The sequence below is a fragment of the Podarcis muralis genome, chromosome 4 (genome assembly GCF_964188315.1).
Source record: "Podarcis muralis chromosome 4, rPodMur119.hap1.1, whole genome shotgun sequence".
Taxonomy (NCBI): domain Eukaryota; kingdom Metazoa; phylum Chordata; class Lepidosauria; order Squamata; family Lacertidae; genus Podarcis; species Podarcis muralis.
Genome location: NC_135658.1, coordinates 79,579,751 through 79,599,242, shown reverse-complemented (window position 1 = coordinate 79,599,242; position 19,492 = coordinate 79,579,751). Strand labels below are relative to the sequence as shown.

General features: G+C 41.9%; 1 protein-coding gene across 15 annotated transcripts in view; it reads left to right on the top strand.

Moving 5' to 3' along the window:
• Positions 1 to 19,492, top strand: part of MCF2L (MCF.2 cell line derived transforming sequence like) — a 129,770-nt gene that overhangs the window by 73,472 nt on the left and 36,806 nt on the right. For all 15 annotated transcript variants that reach the window (XM_077927662.1, XM_028728096.2, XM_028728093.2 and 12 more), the window contains 13 exons: positions 3,078 to 3,168; positions 7,535 to 7,654; positions 9,261 to 9,377; positions 10,073 to 10,222; positions 12,283 to 12,407; positions 12,573 to 12,687; positions 13,574 to 13,693; positions 13,804 to 13,995; positions 15,113 to 15,304; positions 16,108 to 16,267; positions 16,364 to 16,440; positions 18,464 to 18,540; positions 19,119 to 19,185. In XM_077927662.1, coding sequence (XP_077783788.1) covers positions 3,078 to 3,168; positions 7,535 to 7,654; positions 9,261 to 9,377; positions 10,073 to 10,222; positions 12,283 to 12,407; positions 12,573 to 12,687; positions 13,574 to 13,693; positions 13,804 to 13,995; positions 15,113 to 15,304; positions 16,108 to 16,267; positions 16,364 to 16,440; positions 18,464 to 18,540; positions 19,119 to 19,185 — 1,603 coding nt within the window. The remainder of the gene's footprint in view (positions 1 to 3,077; positions 3,169 to 7,534; positions 7,655 to 9,260; positions 9,378 to 10,072; positions 10,223 to 12,282; positions 12,408 to 12,572; positions 12,688 to 13,573; positions 13,694 to 13,803; positions 13,996 to 15,112; positions 15,305 to 16,107; positions 16,268 to 16,363; positions 16,441 to 18,463; positions 18,541 to 19,118; positions 19,186 to 19,492) is intronic.

Sequence of the window (19,492 nt, the reverse complement as noted above, 5' to 3'; positions counted from 1 at the left end):
TGTTTTTCAACTACTATTCCCACCATCCCTGACCACCGGTCTTGCTAACTAGGGATGATGGAAGTTGTAGCCCCAAAAGAGCTGGAGCCCCAATACAGCCCCAGACATCTCGAGACACAAGTTTGGGAAACCCTGGTCTACACAATTTATTGGACTACACAATATATTGTTGGACTACAACTCCCATAACCCTCAGACAGCATGGCCAATGAATAGGGATGATCGATGTTTTAATCCAGGAACAACTAGATGGCCACAGATTTCCCAGCTTGAACCACACCGACTGACAGTGGCCCTCCAGTTTTCCCTAAAGGAAATCCTGAAAGGATTCAACCTGGAACATTAAGAGATGGTGCTGATGTTACATTTCAAAATATTTCCCCCTTCTTTTTCTTTTGAAAAGAAAAAAGAGCCTCAAGTGCATGGGTAGGCAAACTAAGGCCTGGGGGCCAGATCTGGCCCAATCGCCTTCTAAATCCAGCCCGTGAATGGTCCGGAAATCAGCGTGTTTTTACATGAGTAGAATGTGTCCTTTTATTTAAAAAGCATCTCTGGGTTATTTGTGGGGCATAGGAATTCTTTCACCCCCCCCAAAAAAAATATAGTCTGTCCCCCCACAAGGTCTGAGGGACAGTGGACTGGCCCCCTGCTGAAAACGTTTGCTGACCCCTGCTCAAGTGGGATATTGCAAAATATCTCAGTAGCAACCTTAGTGATTAGAGATACTTACATTTTGTGATTTTTTTCTAAATTCAAATGTAGCTACCTAAATCTTTCTAGAGTCCCCACTCTGGCTGCTACTCATGAGACAAAGCTACACTCTCATATAGTCAGTCTCATTTAACTGGTGAGTAAATACTAAGGCAGCACAGCTATATTTGCGCAGGTAGATTAAAATGTAAATTCAACGGAGCAGAAATATAGGAAAGCATTTTATTTCATTGAGTTGTACTATACGGTATTTTGCTGGAAGTGTGTTTTGAGCTAGGTGTGCATTCTTGAACTCACACTGCTAGTGTTTGGGATTCCTAATGTGAAGGTTGCTACTCAGCCAGGATCACCCATATGGTGGAGGCGGCTTGCAGTAGAGAGCAGTGTTGTATAAAATAGTCTTACATAATATTCTGTCAGAAGAAATATTTTTATTTAGAGGTGCCTTCATTGACCTTTTATTAAACACACACACACACACACACACACACAAGCTTGGCGAGATTATTCAAGAATTATCTGCAGTTATAGGAGATAAAATTCTTTTTAAAGGGGGGGATGAAGAAGAAACTATACTCATACCAGAAGAAATACTTAACTCATGATTTATATAGCATTTACCACCACCCATCCCTTCGAGGATGCAGTGATCTTCAAAATGACTAACAGATCATTCCTTCCACTCACCCTTTGGGAAAGTTGCTTGTTAAAATCCCCTGCATTATAAACTCCCACCCCTTCCCCTAGGTGCATGAGATCATTTGACTGTCTTCTCAATAAAAGGTCAAATGATATGATGTCTGTGGTTTGAGATGTGGGAAGCGTTTCAATACACCAAAACTGCCCAAGAGAATTTTTTGCTGTGCTGTGTTTTCGTCACAAAATATAGTACAGTATGGGGCTTATTTGAATATTTGCAAATTCATGTGTTTATTTTTTTGTCTATCCGTCTATTCTTTTTTTTCCTTTTGGGCATTGTTTAGGTACATATTCTGAATCTCAGCTACATCTAATGCTTTAGTTCTTAATGTTATTGGAAAGATTTGACAAAATGTTACCAATCACAGTAGAACATGGGTATTATGACAGGTTAGAAATGTGAATAAATGATCGTGTTGAGCACAGATATGCACTTGGAAAACTGCAGATGGGATAACAGAGTGAATTAAAGCCCTTGATGCTTATATAGAATTGTGATAGTGAAAAGACCTAATGTATTTGACTTGGAATCGTCGTAATAGGAAATGCTGTTTTAGAAAGTAGCATTTACATATATGGCCAATTCAGTCACATACTTGTCACCATGTGAAATGCTATAAGTGAAAACAAATATGATGTCTGTTTCTGTAATCGGGAATATGCAGGGATCCTTGCACATATGTCTGTCGATTGCTATTATTAATATAATCCACGGTTTTGTTTACAGTAATGTAATGGGGATTAATATATATAAACTGCTCCAACATACACAAAACAAATAGAAATTCAAGTCATTCTGGCTTATAGTTGCCTGTCATTTCCATTACGTTGTAATTGGCTAGCAGTCAGCTGCCAGCATTACACAACTGGTTTGTATGTGAAAGTATAAAACAGGAGTGGAGCTCTTTATTTATACTCTGTGACTGTAACACATGCAGCTGAACAGAGCAAGAAAACAACGATTCTCCTCCCAGTCCCCAGACGGATGCAAGCTTGTGTGCTGTCACAGAAACTCCCGTTGCAGAAACTGCCTCTGTTCTCACCTTTCTGATATATGACGTGGGGAAAATTCTGCCTTGGTTTACATAATTCCTCAAAGAGCAGCTCATGGAAATGCAGAAGACTAGAGAAATCTCAGGTTCCTTAGGATTAAAGTGATGCCTGGAATCTGGAACCTAAGAGCTTGCATTTCAAGGGATGGAAGCATATATATTGATGGAATAAAACCAGTGTACCGGCAAGAAAATGTTAAGAGGAAGAAAAATATTTTTCTCCTTCTGGAGTGACCCTTATTGACCCTTACTTAAAGGATGGATTATCACTGTACTGCAGAAAACAGCAAGACAGATTCTGAAAGAATGAAGTGGAAGCATATTTGCATATCAAATTAATAAAGCCTTGCTACCTGTGGAGAAGGGTAATGGATGTTTTGACCAGCTGAAGCTATGTGTAATCCATTTGAGAATGTCTCTTTCTTCTAATGGTTGTGCATATTGCATTTGAGTTTCATCGGCATATTGATTTCAGCAGACTGATAACTTAGTCTCTGGTAGGAAAAGGTTCATTCTTGACGGTAAAATAATTGCTTGAGAATTTCAACCACTTGTATCATTTCCCATAATTGCTTCTTCCTTTCCTTTTCCCTTGTGCCCCCCCCCCCAATTTAGTTCACAAGATGCTGGAATTGGATTTATACTTGTCATAGACCGCAGGCAAGACAAATGGACTTCAGTGCAAGCCTCTATACTGCGAATTGCGGTGAGCTGTTATGCAATTAAGTCTTTCGACTCTCTTAACAACCCTACACAAATTTCATTCACCAAAGTATTTGCATGTTATCCCTTTGTCAGGCTGCTTTATATAATAATTGTCTGCTTCTGATTTCAACTCAGGTCACAGTATGTGCAGTGGTTTACAATGCTATATATGGCATAGCAATAGAGGCAGAAACGATCTGTACCAATAGAAAAATATGCAATGCACTAAAAATGGGATGCTTGTAGAACCTGCTGCTTTATGATGTGGTGATCGAGTGAATCCAGTCCTTTAGGGTTATGCTGATTTAAGGAGCGTGGGCTTGTGATTTTTAACTGTATATGTGATTGTAGGGAAGTTGGGGGAAGGGCTATTTTATGATGCCCACAGAATCACTTGCTTCTAACTATGTAGCTCAAAAAAATGACAAATTAGCAGGTTTCAGTTAAAGCACAATTGGTATTTCACATGAAAACTTTGAAGTATTGCTATTGTAACATTTATTAGCTAGGCGTGTAGTTCATAACAAATAATACAAAACAGTAAATGGATTGATAAGCATTTACTTTATTATATTATATATATACCAGGCATAGGCAAACTCAGCCCTCCAGATGTTTTGGGACTACAGCTCCCATCATCCCTAGCTAGCAGGACCAGTGGTAAGGGATAATGGGAATTGTAGTCTCAAAACATCTGGAGAGCCGAGTTTGCCTATGCCTGATACACACAGCAACAGCCTTCTGGCTCTAAAATATACTGGCCATGTTTTCTCTTTTTGTTCTTACACCTAAGAAAGACAACACCAAAATAAGTAAACACAGAATACGTTACCGTAATCGTAAAATGTTCCATTACATAGACTCAGTGTCCTTGTGTTAAAAGTATAAAAAGGTAAAGGGACCCCTGACCATTAGGTCCAGTCGTGGCCGACTCTAGGGTTGCGGCGCTCATCTTGCTTTATTGGCCGAGGGAGCTGGCGTACAGCTTCCGGGTCATGTGGCCAGCATGACCAAGCTGCTTCTGGCGAACCAGAGCAGTGCACGGAAACACCGTTTACCTTCCCACCGGAGCGGTACCTATTTATCTACTTGCACTTTTGACGTGTTTTCAAACTGCTAGGTTGGCAGGAGCAGGGACTGAGCAACGGGAGCTCACCCCATTGCGGGGATTCAAACCACTGACCTTCTGATCAGCAAGTCCTAGGCTCTGTGGTTTAACCCGCAGCACCACCCACGTCCCTTGTTAAAAGTATATCATCATCTAAAACAGTAAATGATTTCCACTTCCCTAGAGCCAATTTGACAAACCATTTGCAGTTAATACAAAAGTGTGATCAGGTGTGTGTTCATAAGGCCACATTGTTGTTCCTGGAAACAAAAAAAGCCCATACATATAAAAGCTAGTGTCACTTCTCATTTTGGCAGGGCAGAGCCTACTTCCTCAAGGCTTCCCCTATTTGATAACCAACCAGTGATCCCCCCCCCTTAAATAACTGAAAGGGGTGTTACTTCTACAGTAGAGTTTTTTTAGATGCTAGCTATTTAACTTTTGAGAAGTTGAACTTTTCAATCACCTATTTATAGAAAGAACCTTGGATCCACAACTTAACTTATTATAAGTTAACAAGCCTGAGCTGGCCAACGTTGACACCCTTGAGGATTTCCTTTTGCACCAACAAAGCCTCCAAGACACCAAGGTTGCCACAGAGATGCCAGTTTTTGGTTGTGAAGACAGCTGTCAAGTATCCAGTGCAGTGCCAACAGGATGGTTTATGAATTATTGTCCTGTAGCATTATTTCGTGGTCAGCTGGGCTTCTGGTTGTTTGGGTCTGCCCAGCTTCTGACCAAATTGCTGAAGTCCGCACCTCCAAGAAGATACTGATCCTTCCCTTTCTTTGAGCATCCACACTCAACTAATGTTTATTCTGCAGAAGGGAGTTGGAGATTCATCCCTGAATTCGAAACAAAACAAACACAGATTGCATTATTGAAAGCGCTTATTGTATACTACAGTGGGTGGATCTCATGTGGCCATCTGCTTCTCCACCTTTCACAGCTGCTAGTGTTGCTGCTGCTGCAGTCCTCCTTAGCTTCTTGTATCAAGCATCTCTTTGCTGCTGTAGATATGTTTAGGTTCATTGAAAGAAGGGGCTTGTGTTAATAGATGGAGCCAATAGTTTGCAATCTACCTGGATGGTCCCTGTGACTAAATGCTTATAGCAGGGAGTCCGAATGCCACTTATTGTGTTCTTTCACTCCTACTAAACTTGTGCTTACCTTATCAGAACTTCAAGGGTTCATCGGTTGAGAGGAACCAGTTGTGTTATATTGCATTAATATTGTAAATAAGTTTGTGTTGCTTTTGAAGAAGTCAACATTTCCTGGAGGATCTGATGTATGATGCTCACTTTCTAGTTAAGCTTCCGCAAGGAAAGAAAGTGCAGCGTTGTTTGACCAACAGTGCTAATGGGAGGAGTGTTTAGTGTTTGTCCACAGCTGCCAGTACCTGTCTCCTCTTCAATGATTGCTGGGAGCCTATTTGTGGCTTATTTCCCAAATAGGTCTCCTATCATGCTCTGTGCTTGCTTACCATGTGTTGTCTTCCAAGAAGTCTGCCAGTTTCCTTTCCTTTGGTGTTGGTGGTGGGGATTCTGCACGGTCAGTGGTGGTGTACTGCCCCAGTGTTTTCCAACCTTGGTCTCTGGATAATGTTGGACTATAACTCCCATCATCCCAAGCCAGCTTGACCCAACGTTCACGAATGATGGGCGTTGTAGTCCAACATTATCCAGAGACCAAGTATAACTGGGGACACAAGGTTAAAAGAACACTGTCATTCTGTTATTGTGGGGAGGAGATGGTTGGTCTTTGTGAACTTAGTTCTCTCATCTCATGTTGCTTATTCTTGTGTCATTTTTTAAGGCAATGGTAGTAGCTGATTGACTTTTAAAACTTTAGGAAGTAGCAAATTGGATACCATACAAGAGAGATGCCAACATGGTGCCTCCAGCTCCCATTATCCCTAACTATTGTCCCGACTGTCTGGGGCTGATGGGAATTGGAGTCCAACAACATTAGGAGGGTAACATGTTGGCTGCCTCTGCAGTACAGCTCCTTGGGGGCAATATAACTTGATGAACCGAGAAATATCCAGCTGTGAAGAAAATGGAGAATGTGTCCTTCCAATTGGCAGTGCTTCCTGTATTTATTTTGGAACTCATCAGTTCATTATTTGCTCAGCATCTTTGTGTGACATGGCAATGTCCGTAGCATGCCAATGCATTATGTATTGGAAACATGAACCGTGTGTTTTTTGTAGTTCAGAAGGCAGCAATTTGGTTTCTACTTTCTGCCTGCAACAAAGTTTTAAGTGTTTAGGGGTTTAGCGAGCAGAAGGAAAGGCAATCCTGTAGGCAGCAGGAGCAGGGCTTAGTGAGTAAACATAACACAGTAGCTTGTTGCCTGGGGTGAAACATTGAGACAGAATCCCAGCAGCCTTGCGCAGGTCTAAATGTGGAATCCATCTGTGTTGGGTTGGTCTGGAGGTGGAATTGAGTGGAAATGTAGAGGCAAGGTCCAGGTCAATATCTGTCTGTTCACTTAAGGTATTGTATACAGCTTACAAATTGTTTGATGTTATGTTTTTATATGTATTGGAAGCTGCCCAGAATGACTAGGGCAGAACAGCTAGATAGGTAGGGTATAAATAATGAAATTATCATTATCATCATTAATATTATTACAAAAGACTTTAGAATAAGAAAACAGCTTTGCTACCTGGATTTAAAGCAGGGTGTTCCCCCCCCTCTCTGCCAGACGTCTATTTGTGGTAACAGTCCAATACCCACTTCAGACTTGAGTCCTAATAGCTGGAAGAACAACCGTACTTACTGTGGATTTAGGCTGAATGCAACAAAATTAACTTACATTATCAGTTTAGAAACATTAATAATTCAACCTATGTCACAGTTGTCATCTCAAAATGGTTTATATTAATAAATATTGTGTCATTAATAAATACCAGCAGCTCAAGTTTACACATCACACCAATCCATGAATTGCACCAAACCCCAAACTACTGTATGAGCTTCCAAACATAGACAAACAATGCTCTGAAGCTGCTTATCTGTTTTCAGTTCTATAGTGCAGGGGAAACGGCTGTAGCCATGGCCTGCCATTCTGAAATCATGTCAAACCATGGTTAGCACAAACCATGATTTGCCAATCCACTTAAATTCAAACAATGGTTTCTCTCCTTTCCTGATGGGATTTTACAGAAAGCTGGAACACTGCTTTTGGCAAAAATCCATGAAGAGATCATTCCATTTTAATATAACAGGCTTTTATTTTCCCATGGTTTTTGCAGGCATCGTTTCCTGGAAATTTGCAGCTAGTTCTGGTTTTGAGACCAACGGGATTCTTTCACAGGACCATTTTCGACATTGCATTCAAATTTCATAGAGATGAGTATAAGATGAAGCTGCCGGTTAGTGCTTAATTCATTTAATTCTGTTTGTGATTTGTTATTTGGGTAGACTTGGTAATAATATAGCTTGGGTCACTAATCTGGTTTTGGAAGACCTGAATTATAATAGTTCTTCATACACAATTGGCATGTGATATTTGCAAATTAACAACTGTATGAAAAAGAATGGTGAGCGAGATCCAATCTTTTTTGTATTTGCTAAATCCAAAACTCTTTCTGTTGGTTTTATTCCTATGCATAGCATTTCAAGTTTAAGTCCCATCCTTTTATCTCCATGTTGTCCCATTTATGTAGTGGGAGTTAACAGAAGGTATGAGTAACACATCCAGTGCTGTCCCAGGGGTTTAAATCTATATTATGTTATGTCCTATATCCATTGCACAGTAGGTCATTGACACTTTAATCAGCTCATCTTTTGTTTCCCATTCCAATAATAGTTTGTACATTTTAGACAATAGATCAGTTCGCTCCCTGAAAAATCAAACAAATCTATAGGTCGCTCACCATCTATTCATGTTAATTCTCTTGATCATTATTGTTTCAATTGGCGATAACCATAGGGGTGTTTTTCCCCAAACAAGTTTTTATGTTTCTCCCAGACACTATATACAAATTTCTCCTGATAGCATGGTTCATAAAACTCTTATATATTTTAGCTTTCCCATACCAAAGACATGCACGCCAGCCAAACTTCATATTGTGGCCTTCCAGATCTAAAATGTGTGCATCCTCCAATCCAACCCATTCCCTTAGCCAACACAAGCAAGCTGCCTCATAATACAATTGTAAGTCTGATAGGGCAAAGCCTCCTCTTTAGTTTGTATCAAACAATTTTTTGTGTTTAATTCATGGCTTTCTCCCCGCCAGACAAATTTAGAAATATCCTTTTTTCCCATTCCTTGAGTCAACTTGGTTTATCCATGATCAGGATTGATTGGAATAAGAACAGCATTTTTCTGAGCACATTCATTTTGATAGCTGAGATTCTCCCTAGTAGGGAAAGCTTCCTCCTTCCCCCTAGGGCCAGCATTCCAGACTGCTATATCATGCATCACCACCCACCTCACCACTAAAAATGAAGTGACCCACAAGTGTGTTTTCTTAAGATCTTAGGCAGCCAGATGTGAGCGTGCATGGTATGTGTATATTGGAACCAACACCAATTTGTGAAGACATGAACCAATGGTATTAATCATTTTGTTGTCATTTGTTGATGCCTGTGCAGGGGGTCGCATTGCCTACACTAGGTGCGCATGAACCCCTCATGTTTTTGCTTGGTGACAGTAGCCACAAAGGGCAGTGTGACAACCAGCCTCCCCCTCTATCCTTGGACTAGGGGGAAAATACATTGTACTCCATGTTTGAATGAATAATACATTGCATATTTTATTACAAAGTCACTACAACTTATCTTTATACATTTTGGTTATGCCTTTTGACTTAAGCAATTATTATTTTTTCTGTTACTGTCCCATGCAAAAGGAAGCATTGTGGCTTGATTGAAATGAAATTAAATGATTGCAAACTTCCAAAGCTGTCAATTCCCCCCCCCCCAAATAATCTTTTTTCCTTTTTCTTTTTTGCTCCTGCTGCTTCTGTGCTATAGATCATAATGCTGAGCTCACTAGCAGAATTAAATAGCTACATTGACAGAACACAACTAACAGAAGATCTTGGAGGAACTCTAGATTACTGCCATAGTAGGTGGCTGACACATCGCACTGTAAGTCACTTCCCTTTAACTGGTTGTATCAATGGCCCTTCTGTTGAATGCTCTGTCACTCTGGGCATAGCCTTATGAATACAAATTGAAGTAGCGTATATGAGAAGATGTTTCAGAAGAACTTGGCAATCCCAGAGAGATATACAATGATTAATGAATTTGGGAGTTATGACTTTAGAGTTTGGGAATTAACCATATATTGTTAAAAGAGGGTGGCCTTTTTTTGGTGATAACTCACGAGACAGGAAGAATGCAACAACTAAAGTGCTTTTAAAATAAAAATTTAGATCCATTAGGTGATATCCATCATTAGTCATAACTGGAGTAGACCTTGGTATCATCCACTGAAGTTTCTCTTATAATTCTCTTAGAGGCACTTAATGAGGTGAATAACAGTGGAGACGATGTATTTATAGGTTTTGACATTTATTTTTAATGCAGCCTTTTAATTTTTGTAAGTGATATTTCTAAAAATGTCAAATGATATCTAACAATAGTCAAACAGAAATCAGCAAATTTAAGTAACTTGGGTTCACTGATGTTAGTGGGTTTGCTCTTGAGTTTGACTTAGTTGGCTATTACCCACTGATTTGTCACTTTTTATTTATGCTTCTATGTCTATGTGTGTGTGTTTATATTCAATGGCATTTGACTCCTGAGTGTGACTGTGTGTAATGCCTTCATTAATCCCAAAGGCTATAGAGAACTTTGCTCAAATGGTTAAGCAGACTGCTAAAAACCTTCGATCCTTCGGGACTGAACTGGCAGAAACAGAGCTACCAAACGATGTCCAATCCACCAGTGCCCTTCTTACAGCACACACTGAAAACAAAGACAAAATGAAGGTATTCTAGCTGTGTTGTTATATGTGGTGTTAGCAATATCTGAGGACGTTTTATTGAATACAGTGGTATCTCTGGTTACGAACTTAATTCGTTCTGGAGGTCCGTCCTTAAGCTGAAACATTCTTATCCTGAGGTGCACTTTCACTAATGGGGCCTCCCACTGTGCGCGCGATTTCTGTTTTCATCCTGGGGCAAAGTTCGCAACCAGGAGCAGCTACTTCTGGGTTAGCAGAGCTCATAACCTGAAGCGTTTGTAACCAGAGGTACCACTGTAGTTCAAGTAACAGAGCTTTAACTTGGTTTGCCGTACTTTTGCCAGACAGATTTCATGCTGCCTTTAAAATGCTTTGTGCCATCCTCTCCCCAGTTACCAGTACCAGCAAAAAGAATAGTAGCAATGTGAGATTTTAAAGTAGTTTCATTGTGTCAGGGGCTCAGGGACTGAGCCACAGGAGAAGGAGGAGATGGAGAGCGAAGGGGAACAATCGGAGGGGAGCGCAGGAGGGTGTGACAGTGACCAGGGAGATTCCCTGAGTCTCTCCAGCGAATCAGAAGATTCCCAGAAGGAGGCCCCCAGGGTCAGGGCAAGGGGGGCCAGTGGGGAGTCGCCAAGCGGCAGCTGGAAATCAGGGGTAGCTTCCCCACCAGAGCGCAGCGGGGGGGGGGGGGGGAAGAATCCCACAGATTAGAACAAAAGCTTCCTCCTGCAGGAGGAGGGAGTGAGGCAGGACTGACCACGTCTCCGTCAGAGAGTGGAGGGGCGGAGGAGAGAGCAGGGCCGTCCAGCCTCCCGGAAGGAGAAAGCAGTGAAGGGAGCAGTGTAGCCGTTAGGAGGAAAGTGGGCGGCTGGGCGCGAGCGCCAAGTTCAAATGTAGAGGCGCGAGGGACAGCAGAAAATCCGGATTGGGAGCCAGGTCCCAAAGCCCGCCGGAGACAGGGGGAGGAGTCAGAAGAATCCGCCTCCGAAGAGTCCAGGAGGGTTGGGACCCCAGAGGGCAGGAGGACCCGGAGGCGAAAGGAGCAGAGGGAGGAAAGGAAGAGGTGGAGCAAAGCTCGGGTATTGAACTGGTGTAAAGGAGGGGCGGATTCAGACGGGACTTCGCCGGTCTAAGGACTCAGACGTAGTGCTGCGCGCCACGGATGTCAAACCAACAATGAACCACAATAAAGACTTTTGTTTATAAAGAGCAACTGGCGTTGGTCCTTTGTGAGCTAGGACCTGAGGCAGCCGCTGACACATTGTATTTTATCATTTCTTACGACAGCATTTCTTTCTTTCATCTCTTTCCTCCCACAAAAGCCCGAATCAGTGTTTGGATAATTAATTATTGATTAATTAGGAGAATTTTGCTCAGGGATTTTTCACTTTTAAGCAATGTGGTGAGAGAAGTTTTTCGGCACACAGCTAGAGAAAGAGAAAGTCAATGAGTCAGAATAAAAAAAGATACACTAAAATCAACTTACTGCAAATCTAAGTGATTGTATTGAATGTGATATTTTAAACAAAATAATTTTTAAGATGTTTTGCTTTTTTAAAAAAACAACAACGTAGTGTTGGTTGTGCTAGGATTTTGCCAGTGACTGTTTTCAAAATCTACTTTGAAGTGTTTAGCCCTAACTGTTGGGCTGTAGGGAACAGCAGAACCTCAGCTGAAACTCAGAAGTCTAGCTTGGAGAAGAAAGGCAGGGCTAGGTAGGAGCAGGATGGGGTGAGCACTGTTGACACTAATGATGCTGCTTTGGTTCCAAAGGAGATTCGGTTGTTTGTTTTGGAGCCAGCCGAGGTCCCAAGTCTCTATATATATGTATTTGTATGTATCACCTGCCTTTGGGGATAAGTTTTGTGAGGATACTTAAGTGGTGGTGACCAGGGTTCAGGCTTTTCCTTCTCAGACAGTGGGAGGTGAACAAGGCAGCTTTTTAATGATACAGTTCCAGTGGCTTAGATGGTACAACAATAGACTACTCTTCTCCAATCTCAGTTTTCGCAAAGCTTGAAGGTACAGCCTCGGTGGAATTCTTAGGGGGGGAAAGTCATAGCCTTTTTAACTTTTCTACAGGAGGATCTGAGGATAGCATTAATACAAGGACAAGATATTCTCAAAAGTATTAGAAAACCGGTTTTTGAAAACTCAGAGTACAACACGAATCCGGATCAGCTAGAAAATCAAACGACTGTGGAAAGGTAGGTAAACCTGGTACTTGTAACATGTATGTTGTGTTGCATGCTTGTTTCCCCCCAAAATATAATCAGATAAGTAGCCAGAATTAATTTGTTTCCAAAATAAATGTAAATGTTCTATTTCACGTACAGTGCGCTGGATAGAGTTATTGTCCTTTTCTCTTTTAGGCTTCTAGCTCAGCTAGATGAAACGGAAGCAGCCTTTGATGATTTTTGGTCTAAACATCAACAGAAGCTTGAGCAGTGCTTGCAACTTAGACATTTTGAACTGGAGTTCAAAGAGGTGATGACTTTTAAATATATATATATATAGAGAGAGAGAGAGAGAGAGACAGACAGACAGACAGACAGACAGACAGACAGAGAAACATAGAATTGCAGAGTTGGAAGAGACCACAACAGTCATCTAATCCAATCCTCTGCAATGCAGGAATCTTTTGCTCAACATAGGGCTTGAACCCACGAACCTGAGATTGAGTCTCATGCTCTACTGACTGAGCTATCCTCAGTGCAATTCAAAGTCAACACCCAGTAATATGTTGTGTGTTGTATTACTTTGCTATCGTCTTGCTCTCGCTCCTCTGCCATTCACTAAATTAATTTTGCCTTATGTAGTACTATCAAAAAACATGTCTCAGTTTTATTTATTTAATAGTGTTCATAAGCTGCCATACGTTATAACAATCTCAGGGCAGGGTAGAATAAAACTAAATGTAAACCATAGCAATTCCAGTGTTGTAACTGAGAGAACAGATGAATCAATATCTACAGAATATGTACAATAATAAATTACATTTGTGACCTTCCATAAAGTATGTTATTCACTATCTAAATATTGTTGACGTAAGTCCTACAGCTTCACAGCTTTGACTTCACAGAATCCCTTCTCAAAGTTTCAAATCAACATTCTGTGATTTAAATATATTTGACACAAGAAAGCTGTAGTGAACAGCATCTTCAAAAGACACCCTTTATAGTTCAAAGTATACAAATTTCCATGGTTATTACTCTCAGTGAATGAGATGATTGGCAGCTTTGCTTTGTTGGTGTGACTAAAGAAAATGAAGACCTTGTTATATAACTGACGATTTATGAAAGAGGTGAAACTTGTTCCCTCAGGTGTGTAAAATTCCACATTTTCGTTTACATGTAGCTGTCTCTCGTTTCAGGTCAAAGCAGCTCTTGATAGTGTATCTGAGAGGTTGTCACATTTCACAGAAGTGGGAAATAGCTGTTCACATGTGGAGCACATTCTGAAAGATCTCACCAGCTCTGAAGAGAAATCGCATGTAAAGATTTGACGTTTCTTCATATGCCATGTTTTTTTTCAGTAGGCTGCTCTTGTGAAGAGATAATGTTACAACTTATGCTTTCATGTCTTAACCAATTACTTTCATAGGAGATTTTGGGAAAGGCCAAGATGCTGATCTCTAAAGGTGACCAGTTTATACAAAACAACCATTATGCTGTGGACTCCATTCTCCCCAAGTGCAACGAACTCCAACATCACTGTGATGCCATTGCCACTGCAGTGAATAAAATCAGGGCTTTCTTGAACCAGTCGCATGAGTTGCACAGCCGGCTAGAGAAGGTAGGCCCAACTTTACTGATTTTGCTCATCAAATTGCAGGAATGTGATGACCCTTCCTGGGGCAGTCACTGTTGACTCCTGTAACACAGAGGGAATAGCTCCCCACAACAATGGGGACCAAAATATCCAACCAAAGAGTGAGACAACTTCATTTATTAGAGTGACAGGCAACAGAAACATAGGAAGATGTATTATACTGAAACAGACCATTGATCCACTTGCCTCCCCTTCAGTGGATCAGGACCCACTACAGTCATACCTCATGTTGCGTTCGCTTCAGGTTACGTGTTTTCGTGTTGCGTCCCGCAGCAACCCGAAGTACCGGAATGGGTTACTTCTGGGTTTCGCCAGATGTGCAGAAGCGCTAAATTACGCTGTGCGCATGCGCAGACACGGTGCTTCAGCTTGCGTCAGTTCCGTGTTATGGACAGGCCTCCAGAATGGATCCCGTCCATAACACGAGGTTCCACTGTACTGAGTTGCAGCAGTCCTGCCACCATACAGATCTAGATCTGAAAAGGTCTAAGATTACTGGTCTACACTGACTGCAGAATAGAGGTTGAGGCATGGAAAAGGGTGTGATCTGTGTGCAAGGGAGAGTTCAGAACAGTAAAGAAGGAGGCTACAAGGGGAAATGGAGTGAAAGTGAAAACAGGAGTGCAAAATGGGTTGCAAGAAAAGGGAGTAGGATGCATGGGAATTGGGTTGAAAGTGAAAGCAGGGGTGTGAAAGGGTCTGAAGAAGTGGAGGGAATGCTGGCTTCATAAGTGTCACATGTGAAGAGGCTGCTTGGTAGTTGCAATGTGTGGGAGGAGAAAGATGCAAGAAGTTACCATGGGGGTAGTTTCTGTACAAGGGAGGGGTTGAGGTGGGGGAGCCATGGGCATGGCGTGAAGGTGAAAACAGTTGCAAAGCAGGGCTGCGGAAACAGAAAAGAGAAGCGGCTTTGGAAATTGGGTTGGAGAGATGAAGCTCTAGGCAGTTCATATGGGGTGAATAGCAGGCAGAGTGAGTAGGGGTGCAAGCCTGGGTGTGCATGTGTATTACTAAATCTTTTTCCAGTTCAAGGATATTTACTGATGTGCCTTTTCTGCCTGCCTCCTTTGTACATTTACAGTCCATGAAGTGGTGTGATGAGGGAATTTTCCTGCTGGCTTCACAGCCTGTGGACAAATGCCAGTCCCAAGATGGAGCAGAATCTGCTTTACAGGAGATCGAGAAGTTTCTGGAGACGGGTGGAGACAACAAGCTCATGGAACTGAATTACTTGTTCAGAGAATATGAAGCCATCCTTAGTGAGGAATTAATGGTACTCTTAATGCCGGAACTTAATAATGAATGGAGTATTCAGTTATTATGCCAAGATAGCTTTAGTTTCTCCCCAAACCTGTTTGTTTGAAGGAGCCGAAACCCGTGTCTTGCCCCATCATGAGGCACAGGTAGTCCAAGTCTGTCCCTAAATTAAAGCTGAGGTGTTAAAATACGTCTGCAAGGGTGTCAAGATAGCTACAAACACGTGCATATGTATTAGAGCCAGAAAATTGTGGATTCCCACTCAGAAACACTGGCTAACTCTGTCTGAGCAGAAGCACCTGGTCACATGAGGTGACCAGTCACTGGTTGCTTTTTCTGCTTGGTTTTTTTTCCTTCTGCCCAATCCTCCAGCCCACGAAAAGCTTTTCATGGGACACCCCAGAGCACTTTGTGGGGCTGCAGCTATGGGAAATTTCAGCTGCGTATATCTGTATGTAAGTAGGATAGGAGACTAAATGCAAGACAAATGAGTATCTTGCTGTACGATTTGTTTGGGCAACAAATAGGCATGCAGCTGAACTACAGAATCGGAATTCAGTTGCTTAGAGTATTGTCCTAAGAATCTTAAATGTGTGCAATGTGTGAAAATGTTATTCATTTTTAAACCCTTCGTTATCCATTTTTGTATTAAAAAAACAAAACGTTATTGTTCCAAATCATTATTGAATTACTGAAAATTAGTGCACTATCAACTGAGTTGTGTGTTGACAATACAGGATAAAAGCAGTTCACTTTAAAAATAAATAAGCACCATGGACGTGGTTTAAAACGATGGTTTAATTTTGGCTTCTACCACAGGAGCACATACAAAAAGTTTTGCAGAAGCAGGAAAGCATGGAAGAAATGTTTCAAAAGAGGCGCGTCAGCCTTAAGAAACTGGCAGCTAAGCAGATGCGTCCAGTTCAGCCTGTTGCCCCTAGACCAGAGAACTCTCTAAAATCACCTTGTCCTTCTCCAGGTAAGCAGCTGGCTTGCTCAGAACCTGTTGAATCCAAAAATAACCGAGCTTATGACTTGACTGGCTTTCAATGGTTGGATTTGTTTTGCATACCAGGCCTTCAAAGAGACACTGAAGATTCGTCCAGCCCTGACAGTCTCATGGTTCGAGGAATGTACTTGAGAAGAATCAAGGTAGGTGTGTGTTTGTGTGGCTGCCCATGTGTGTTTTTAAGCACGTATAGATGTATCAGGGATGGGGAGTCCTCAGGCCTGGGGGTCAAATACAGCCCTCCAGACCTTTGTCTGACCCTCAAGACCATAGCCCCTCTCCCCAAGACATCTCTCATCAGACCTGCCCTGCACCTTCTTTGTATGTCTCTGGGTGGAAGGTGTCTTTGAACTCTGATCACGCTGGATGGAAGATATAGAGGGGGGGGGGTGCATGTAGAAACTAACCTAACACAGAGAACTAGCATTCACATCCATTGCTCTGCTCCCTTTTGTCTCTGGCTACACTTACTACAGGCATGTGGCCCCATTGTTTAAAATGCAAGAAAGCAGTCCAGAATTGAGTGTAATCCAAAGGGCACAGCAGCTGAGTGCAGGTCCCAAGAGCCAGTCATGGGCAGAGAAGTTAAGTCAAGTTGCAACAGTCTGGGAGATGAAAGTCCTGTATTGTTACAAGAACTACCAAAACTAAAGACCAGCTACAAGGATTGAATTGTGCTCTTTGCTTCCCAAAAGCACCTTCCTTGAAAGTTGCTCTGTTCCCTTGGGCTTTCAAGAGGCTGCCATAGCTAGGACTTTCTGGTGTCGGTGCTGTCTGGGTCTGGGAGGCAGCTCTTTTCCCACAAATGAATCAAGTGTCTGTCCTGAGGATCTTTCCAGGGAGCCAGCCTTGTGAAGTATCTCCCTAGATGCTGAGGTCTTCAGCATCGGTAGTGGGGTTAGAGGGTTCCTGGCTCTCTAAGGTCTGAGTCTTGGTTGGAGGATGAATAGTCAGGGCCAGATCAGGGCCTGAAACAGTGTAGATCATTTTATTAAACACATTTTAATACAGTTTTTCAGAGGATCAGTAAACAGATACAGTCATACCTTGGAAGTCGAACGGAATCCATTCTGGAAGTCTGTTTGACTTCCAAAACATTCAAAAACCAAAGCACGGCTTCTCATTGGCTGCAGGAAGCTCCTGCAGCCAATCAGAAGCTCTGTCAAATGTTTGGCTTCCCAAAATAGTTCACAAACTGGAACTCACTTCCGGGTTTGTGGTGTTTGGGAGCCAAAACGTTTGCGAACTAAGTTGTTCGAAAACCAAGATACGACCGTATAAAGATTTTTTTTCTATTTTAAATCAGGAAACAATCTATTCCCAAACGGAAAGCAGGAAAAGCATTTAATTTCAGTGCATCCTTGATCCTACTCATTGTGCAAAAAGATTCCACAAGCCCACAATTTCCCCAGCAAAAATCAAACGCCGTCATACTTGATTCACCCAGGCTGTGCAATACATTTTGTGTGTGTTCCATGTGAAGTAATGCAAAGTGAGAACATCAAAACATTTGACCAAGTTTTGCAACTTTTGTATACCTGCTTGAGCCTCCACCTCTGCCTGTGTTTCTCAGTACCAAACTATATGTGGTGGCAGAAGATATATCTCTTTAAATATGGGTCTTTCCATTCGCATACTTAATAAAGGAGAGTGATTGCCAGTGTACCTGTAGCCATGTTAGCCTGCTGGCTGCTCTTTTGTTAGAAAGTGTCCTCTGGAAGAGTGATTTGCAGTAGAGAAGCAGGCACCCCTCCTGCTCACCACTTCCCCCTGAAACATGAAATACCTCCTGTTGTGTTCTTGTGTTTTCAATTCCCAATGGAATTTCAAGACCATGCTTGCCTTTGCAAGTTTGGAACACCACATGAGAGAAAGCATCTGAGGAGTGGCATTTAGAGTAAGATTGGCAGGTAGGCATAAGATGGAGAGAGTTAAAGACAAACATATACACGCCCTACCTACTCTGTTGCAAATCTCCCTCCCAAAGGTACTTTGGAGAGGAGACAAGAGCATCAGGTTAATAATAATAATAATAATAATAATAATAATAATAATTTATACTCCACCCATCTGGCTGGTTGCAATGTTACTTCTGGTTTGACCCTAAATGTAGATTTGTTGCTTTATCTATGGCGCTGTTGACTTTGAAACAAAAAATATTTTCAGAGAGAAATCAGTGAAATCCATCAAAACAGAGGTGGATCTGTGATGGATGATGAAGAAAATCTAGCCGTGTTAAGGAAGTAAGTACTTTACATACCAGAGCAATATTGTACAGTTAGCATGTTAGAGGCTTCTCCAGTGGTTACCTCTTTTATGCATCTAACCTGAGATTTGGTTGATCTAAGCCAGGGGTCAGCAAACTTTTTCAGCAGGGGCCTGGTCCGCTGTCCCTCAGACCTTGTGGAGGGACGGACTATATTTGGGGGGGTGAACGAATTTCTATGCCCCACAAATAACCCAGAGATGCATTTTAAATAAAAGCACACATTATGTAAAAACATGCTGATTCCTGGACCATCCACTGTCCAGATTTGGAAGGTGATTTGGCTGGATGCGGCCCCCGGGCCTTAGTTTGCCTACCCATGATCTAAGCAAATTCCCTGAACGCATCCTTGTATAACGCGGCGGCAGTGTTTAGGTTTCGGTGGTACTAAGCTGCTAAAATACCATTACAGTTCTTTCATTTTTAGGAAACTCTATGTAGCTGCTAGTGTTTATCAGAGACTTACTCATGATCTCTATTGTCAGTAATCTAAGAAACACATGAAGACTGATTCGAGCAGCCGCCTCTTGACTAATCTGATTCCTGTGTTCATAGACATGTAATGAATGAACTTCTTGAAACAGAACGAGCGTATGTGGAAGAACTTCTCTGCGTTCTTGAGGTAGGCATTTGAGCCCCATTGCAGTGCTACATTTAACTACAACCCTTGAGCAAACTTGCTGTGCAGTTCACATTCCAAAACTGTATGTATGAGTAGCAAATGGTATTAGGATTGAGTTAATGGAGATGTTGTGGGATTTTTGCAGTGAAAGGTTTTCCATGCTCCCCTAGAAAGAACTCCCTTTTGTTGTGGAATTGGGACCTTCCTCGGCTTTCTTGACAAAGCACTTAAAAGAGGAGGAATCTCCTACCCAGTCAGCTTTACAAATTCCTTGACATGGTCATCCTTGAATGGCTTTTTTTTTTTT